This window comes from Montipora foliosa, chromosome 10, assembly GCF_036669935.1.
Source record: "Montipora foliosa isolate CH-2021 chromosome 10, ASM3666993v2, whole genome shotgun sequence".
Taxonomy (NCBI): Eukaryota; Metazoa; Cnidaria; class Anthozoa; order Scleractinia; family Acroporidae; genus Montipora; species Montipora foliosa.
In genome coordinates this window covers 17342389-17349888 of record NC_090878.1, presented here as the reverse complement: position 1 = coordinate 17349888, position 7500 = coordinate 17342389, and the positions used below count along the sequence as shown (strand labels likewise).

The following is a 7500-nucleotide window of genomic DNA, read 5'->3' as shown; positions in this document are numbered from 1 at the left end:
ACTGTGTTCTTCAAAAGCAGTTTTCAAAAATAATGACACACATCTGCCGGAAAGGGTAATTAAAATTCGTGGAGTCCCTCCTGCACGCAATGATTATTCACAGTACTGATTTTCCGAGTGCTGATTCATTACTTTTTGCCACACATAGGTCGCTTCGGATGGCGAGGCTGTGTACAGTACAATTGCTGGTAAGTGCCTCACTTATGTCCAGAATGAAAGCAATTAGATGCGCCCCTCAATTTTGTCATCCAACAAGTGTCTTAGGGCCTTACTTAAATGACCTCTGAGACCTTGATTGTTTCCTTCGTGGTGGCAAATTTTCGATTAAATTTAGAATCAACTATTTGTAACTCTTCTTGAAGAGGTTTTGATCTCTAATCCCTCGCCACAAGCCATACACAGGAAAGCAATATCAGCTCATGTGGGAACCGACTCAATTGGAGGTTTCTTCAAAACGTGGTAGAGGAACGCACGTACCAACAAGACAAATTCTTTGTGAACTAGACCTATAATTAACCACCTCCTAAGTTGCCATTCGTTTCAACTCTCCTAATTACATACATACATACAAAAATACATACAATTGACCGCCCCCAAAGGGGCTTTTCAGATCGACTGAAACAAACAGAAACAACTTAAGAATCCCAACTGGCCGGTGGCAAACCAATTGGCTATTTACAATTGCAGCCGAGAAACTAAACCACGGCCTACCAGGATCAATTCAACAAATGGTCAAAGCGGATCTTGAACCCGGGATCCCCGGATCTCAAGTCAAGCGCCCTAACCATTGGGTCGCATTGAAAAGCATACGCTCACGTTCTTTACTCATGAATATTGATTACGAACTGGGAATATATAGCTCAAAGACGGTTTTTCCTTTTTCTACCCAGATACGTTTGCCAACACCTTAGTTTGAATTCTCGAATGCCCCCTCGTTGATTTTTTTAGTTTTATTAATCTTTACCCACAGATATTCTCAAGGATGTTAACTTAGATTCAACGGAGAAGGATGATAACATGCAGTCTGGTAATACGTGTAGATTAGTGGAAATTTTGGGACAAATCCCTGGCAGTGTCGACATAAGCTATTTACAACGCACTTAAAACTTTATACTTGTCAAATACAGCTTCATAATAACACTACTGGGCGTTGTCAAAGCTGTCACGCAAGTTGTTCCCTAGAGGAAAACAACCTTCTGCATGACTTTTAAGTTAGGCTTTCAATGGTGAACACTTTGCAACCTCTACATAAGAGTAGTGTGAACCATTACAAGGCTGTATTAGAAAACACTCCAAAGTTACGCTCAGTTAGTCGTGTTCTACTCCTTCTCATGCCATACCGATTAGACCTTTTATGCCTTAATCTGTCAAACCCTAATAAAATGTGTCGTGAAATAGAAATAATGGTTCAACTAATTAGCTCCTTGCTTTTTTTCACAGATATTTATGATGACCTCGTGGCAGATTATTTTATCACAGAAAATCAAGTAAGAAGTATTTTTATTCTCTTTATCCCTTCTTATGGAGATAAGACCGATAGGCAAGAACGGGTAAAAGGCGCATCTCAATATATTTGAAATGGTATATGCGTTTTTACCGTATTTCGTAAGAAAACCTTCGAAACTGATAGCATATGTCTTTTCTAACAGCATCTCAAGCTAACCACCGTAGTATGACCGTAGAGTAATGTGATTTCTAAAACCTGTCGTGAACGATCGAGCAACAATGACGTACATGCCGGAATACAATTCCAAGCATATTGAAAATAGTCGTATTATTGTCTAACCTTTCAACATCTTTAGGGATCCATATGGACGTGGGAGAGACTTTCACAACAAGATGTTCAGCATGCCACCGAGCTTCGCTGTCTCAATCATCCAAACATTGTACCAATATGGAAACAAGACTTCTTCAATTCATTTCGCTGGATAGTAAGTATTCAACATTAGTGATGATATCTTGTGTGGATAACATCATCATCATTATCATTATCATCAAAGTAATAATAATAATAATAATAATAATAATAATATCTTTCTTTACCCTCGGATTTTAGAGTAGCTTGGTGTAGTTAGCATCTCCGAGCATTTGCCCTCTCAACAATGATATACCACAGAGGAAAGACCGCAACACCGGGAATTCCACGCCCTACTCTTTACGTATAGTGTAGAGATTCAAGAGCCATAATCCCATTATAGCTCTTGATAGATTCCTATACGTCCCAGAGGGTTATGAAGAATGAGGGGTTGTGAAAAGGGGTCTACGGTTTATCGTCTCTATCCTAGCGAGAAGACTTGAAAGTCTAACCATTTGCAAATGTCATTACAAAGGCAGCATAGCCAAACAGCGTGAAGTGTCTGAACAGACCGGTTCCAAAGGCCTTCAAGTTGACAAGCTATCGGATGTAAGCCGGCAGTAATTCATAGAGCTGTAAGCCTAAAAAAATTCACTGACAAAAAAAAAAAACCTTAGTGTAACAAAGACCGAAACCATGGCAGGCCGTTCTTTTCTAACTGATGATCTGTTTGTCAGGCCTCACGTCCAAAATATCCCTATGGAAATCTCAAAGAGTACGTTCTTCAAAGACAATGCAAAAAGGAAAACATAGAGATGTTTTTGTCCCAAGTGGCTTCTGCGTGTCATTACCTTCACAGTAAACACATTGTGCATGGGGCTCTTCGAGCTGAGTACGTCAATGTCGTATCACCAAACCAGGTAAGTTGGCCACTTTTGAACTCATCATTACGACACATTTTTATTGAACAATGCAAAATGATTTTAAAAAAGGCGTGTTATTCCCTCGTAAAAAGAGAACTATAACTGGAGCATCAAAATGAACCTCCGACCGTCAGAATATATGACCTATTTTGGGGTACTTAACTTTCCTAAGGCAGCTTTGGTGCGTCACCTCGTCAGGCCAGAAATTGAAGGAGGCGATGGTCATCTCAAATGAGTCACATTGTTCAGTAGAGGTTTATCAACGTATAATGACTGAAAACCGTCCTTTGCAGGTTCAAATTGGTCGACTGGGACGCTCCAAGAGTCTTTCAATGAGCGCTTACGAAGTCACTAGTACATCGTGTGTTGCACAAGCTGCCATGCCACTGGATGCCATTAGATGGTGAGATATCATGAGATGCCTAGAAAAAAGGGAAAAAGAATAAAGAGATGGCAAGGGAAGAGAGCTTTAGGAAACGATGAAAAACATATTCGAATGACGTTTAAGAGGAATGCTCTCTCCTGTCACTAACTCGACACTGTCTCCATTCCTTAAAGTCACGCCAAGCGTGGCAGTCACAAGTTTTCGCTCTGTTCCAAAACGACTTTCCCTAAATCCTCGAATCATCCCATTTGTCATTACTGAAATTTCAAAATTGCACTATGATCTAAATTCAGTGAAAGTGCCGCACAAAAGGCCCATTTCTCACTTTTATTTAGCGTTGCGCAGGATCATCCTGAGCCCATAATAAAGATTTCAGATGAAGCAAAACAAATCGCGTGTACCTCTTAGAAAACATCTATTTTATTGATGGAAAAATTCACAATTTTTTTTAACAGGAGTGCACCAGAGGTCATCCTGGAAGGATATTACTCGCATGCCAGTGATGTATGGGCATTTGGTATTCTAGCCTGGGAACTCTATGCATCGTACCAATATGGTCAAGAAGAACAACAATTTTCGAGGCCTTATCACTGGCTTGACAATGACGAGGTAAAGATTATTATGGCGGAATCCTGTCTCCTTAGTTTTTTTCTAGCACAGCCAAGTTCTACTAGTATTAGCAAGATTATTACCAATCCATGATAAAAGACTTTTACTAGGTGATCCACCAACATGAACTAATTTTTTGTAATCATCATCTTTCTTACAGATTCTGCCTTATCAGAGAGACAACGGTCCACTCGACAAACCCAAATGCTGTCCTGATTGGGTCTACATCCTCATGCATCAGTGTTGGGCTTTCGATTCAAAGCAGAGACCTCCGTTCCTCGCCATTTTCGATTGCCTCACGAGCAGGTATTTCTCCTACTTAAATTCACATTTCTCTGTTACTCAAAAGTCACTGGGTTGTTGTATGTTCAGTAGGCCGTGCACAGAGATACAATAAAAATATTGCTCATGCCCTAAAAGAAAGAAAAAAGGAAAGTGTCGAGTCGATTTAGCACTGAAGCACTAATTGGGGACACTGTAAAGTGAAATCAACAAATTAACGCAAATCAAATGAAATCAAATCAAATGTTGGTATTTGAGGAAAAGGGAAAACCGGAGTACCAAGGGAAAAACCTACCAGAACAGAGTAGAGGACCAACAAACTCAACCCTCATATGACACCGTCGAGTGTGGAAATGAACTCAGGCCACATTGGTGGAAAGTGAGTGCTCTCTCCGCAACGCTAAGTTACTCGATGTAAGAAGTTACTTCTTGTAAGAAACCATTGCAACAGGACTGGACGAGTTCGACTAATTTTCACAGTGGCTGTTTACAGGATAATGGGACATTACAGAAAGTATCCGAGGACCATACTGTCCTGAATCCCGCTTTTCTCACGTTTTGATTTACTCTTTTAAACACTTTTGTATTCTTTGAAGCAGTAATTCTCCTATTTTTGCTCGGTAAATGCCTAGCAACGATTTCGAAAAATGTAACCGCGTCATACGAGATGCTTATTAAGATTTCCCTTAACATCAAATTGGCGAATGGTATTCATCGAGGTGAAGGGATCTTTACAGTTTGAAGTAAATGGGAACCTTAGATTAAGGCGTTTATTAAGGGTATTCCAAACCATGATCACTGGTATTTTCGAGAACTGGCAGTGAGTTTGCTAAGAAGCCAACGATCTATAAGTTAGTTTGTTTGTAACATGTGTATGAACACTATAAATACAATTCTGATCAAGGAAGTGAAGAATCATTTCGACAACGCGATTTGGTCAGGGCAAAAAAAGCTCGGAGGCTCGCATAGGTTTAGAATTCAGTAGGCTGGAGTGGAATAAACTGCTCACTGTGTTAATTTGTTTTTTGGTTAAAAGGAAACCAATGAAGGCTTGGATTATGCAGCTTTGGTTGAAAACACACAACGAAGAAGAGTCGCCGGATCTTTCTGTCTCTCAAGAGACTGACGCCCCTCACGTGTTAGGTGATGATAGTCACCCCTCCAAAAGAAACATAGAGAGAATGTGTTCCGAAGAGTTCTTTGCTCAACACCGCTATAAGTATGTAGAGAGGTCAGATGTTTATTGCCCCAAGGAACAAATTGAGGAATTCGTAAATCCTTCATATAGCCCACCATACGAAAACAGCAGCCAAGTTGGCGAAGCAAAAGTATTAGATAATTCATGCCCTGTGACAGGCATCGCGAGTCCTTGCAAAACTAGCAAACAAACAAGTGATGTGCTCTACGCAAACGTTGACTTTGAAAAGAGAATCAAGGAGAACCAGAACGCTATGTACGCAAATGAGAGTTCTTCCAAGGATGAACCTCAATATGCTGAGATAAGAAAATTTGGCGTTAACCTCTCACGCAAGGGGTTGGATCGAAACAAAGGTGGTGCTTATCACACACCTGGCTATGAATTCAACAATAACCATAAATGGGAAAGAGCTAGACACGCTGCACACGCAGCGAACAAGGCTTCAGATGCAGATGGAAACTGTGAAATTCACGCCGACAAAGAGGAAGCTTTCACCACCATAAATAAAGATTGCGAACTAAATGAAATACACTACAAACGGCCAGCTAGACTCCCGAAGGAAAGACAATACCACTTCCCCAGGAAGCACGAAAGTGCTCAAGAAGTTCGGATAGGAACAGGGGAAACACAGAGTTTTCAGCCTAAGAAAAAGGCAAAAAGGGAACCCGGAATTGAGGAAGACATTTACGATCGTGCTATTGTAATCTCGGACGATTCACCGATAAAAAGTATGAATGCAAACGGGTACTTAGAAGATAAGGAAGAAAATGCAAGCCTCGAGGAAGCAAGCAACGTAGAGCCAAACTCCGTCCAAGAGGAAAATTCAGGAACGACATCCTCGCAAGGTGATGCTGGTGCATCAACAGAAAGCGGAAATTCCGATATTGAGACTACGCAAACGAACAAGATGGATGTGGATCGCTCCCCAGTTCACTACCAACAACCAAGTAATATTCCCAAGGATACTGAATGTCAAAGAAATGGAGAGCCCGCACGTGATGGAGCCTCTCCTTTAAGAAGAAAGGACGCTATGAGAAGGAAAAAGCGGCAGAATTTCCAGTACAAGAGGGAAACTAAATGCAAACCTGATGATAAGGAAAACGTTTGCGAGAATAAAACATCACCGCATGAATCAGAGAGAGGACATGTTTATGAAAGTGAAACAGTGCTAATGGACGATGAAAGGCAAGAATCCCCTCTCCAGGAACAAGCCATAACAAGGGAAAGACACAACTCTGTATTGCAGAGGCAGTTGACAAGTATTGTGGTCGACCTCAGTCTGTAAGACTTTGAATGCGCATTCTTTGTATCCTCGGTGCTCAAAGAATCGTATCATCGCTAAGCTTCATTACAGCCTCAGGTTTTAGGGCGTTCTAGGTAGCTTGGACCTCTAATCATTCAGGGCATTTACAACGGAAGTGTCTTGAACGCCATCGAAAATATGCAGTATTTAAGCTTTGTTTGCACAGCGCCCAAATTGGGCCATCAACAATCCCTCAAGAAAGAATCAGGTACTCTGACCATTGAACATTGATGAAGAACCCAGTAGCAATGGATTTACCTTGAGAAATACAACAGAAGAGAAAGTGTATGACATGTTGTACCTTAGCCCATTGATCCCCGGTAGTGAGACTTTCTGATTTTACTCTAACGCCAGAAGATTTTACTCGTCAACTGAGGTCATCCCAGGGCGTAAGAAGTGTTAATGGGCTTAGTAGTCAAAAACTATGTTCCCTCCATTAAGATAAGGGAAAACAATAGAACATTTTACAGTTGTAGCTAAGTTACCTGGCCTAAAAATGGAAGCGGGGCTGCCGGTGAACCTGCTTTGATACAAACCTTTGTGCTTTTGTAATGTTAATGTAGACTAATTAGAATTACAACAACACAATTTACATGATAAAAGCACTGAGGTCTGTATCAATGCAAGGTCACCTGCAGCCTCGCAGCCATTGATAGGGTAGGTCATGATCACTGAGCAAACAACTGTAAAATGGCGTATTTCTTGCCAAGATATTCCGCGATCATATTGGTTTCAGAGTAGTTACTTAAGGTTCATAAATTGCAAGCAAAACGACAATCAGACACGGATTGCTTCCACTCTGATTTCAAGTCTAATAAATACAAATTACAAAGTTACCATTCACCACCGGAATGTTTCATTGCTACTGCGTAGTATCTTCGCCAGTTCTGTAAAAAGAGAACTTTTATATGCTTGCTCATCAGCGTTCTTTCTTTCAGTAAAATGTAAATAGGTGTCAGGTATAAGGCCCCCATTATCACGCCTCCACACAAGACAGTCGAAACT

At 40.9% G+C, this 7500-nt stretch overlaps 1 protein-coding gene across 1 annotated transcript in view; it reads left to right on the top strand.

Annotated features, from left to right (window-relative positions):
- Positions 1-7500, top strand: part of LOC137973027 (uncharacterized) — a 21307-nt gene that overhangs the window by 12912 nt on the left and 895 nt on the right. The window contains exons 11-19 of the mRNA XM_068819740.1: positions 149-188; positions 971-1027; positions 1441-1487; positions 1803-1931; positions 2533-2715; positions 3012-3121; positions 3559-3712; positions 3873-4018; positions 5031-7500. The exon at positions 5031-7500 is cut by the window's right edge and continues 895 nt beyond it. Of these exons, the coding sequence (XP_068675841.1) occupies positions 149-188; positions 971-1027; positions 1441-1487; positions 1803-1931; positions 2533-2715; positions 3012-3121; positions 3559-3712; positions 3873-4018; positions 5031-6477 (2313 nt within the window). The 3' untranslated portion in view covers positions 6478-7500. The remainder of the gene's footprint in view (positions 1-148; positions 189-970; positions 1028-1440; positions 1488-1802; positions 1932-2532; positions 2716-3011; positions 3122-3558; positions 3713-3872; positions 4019-5030) is intronic.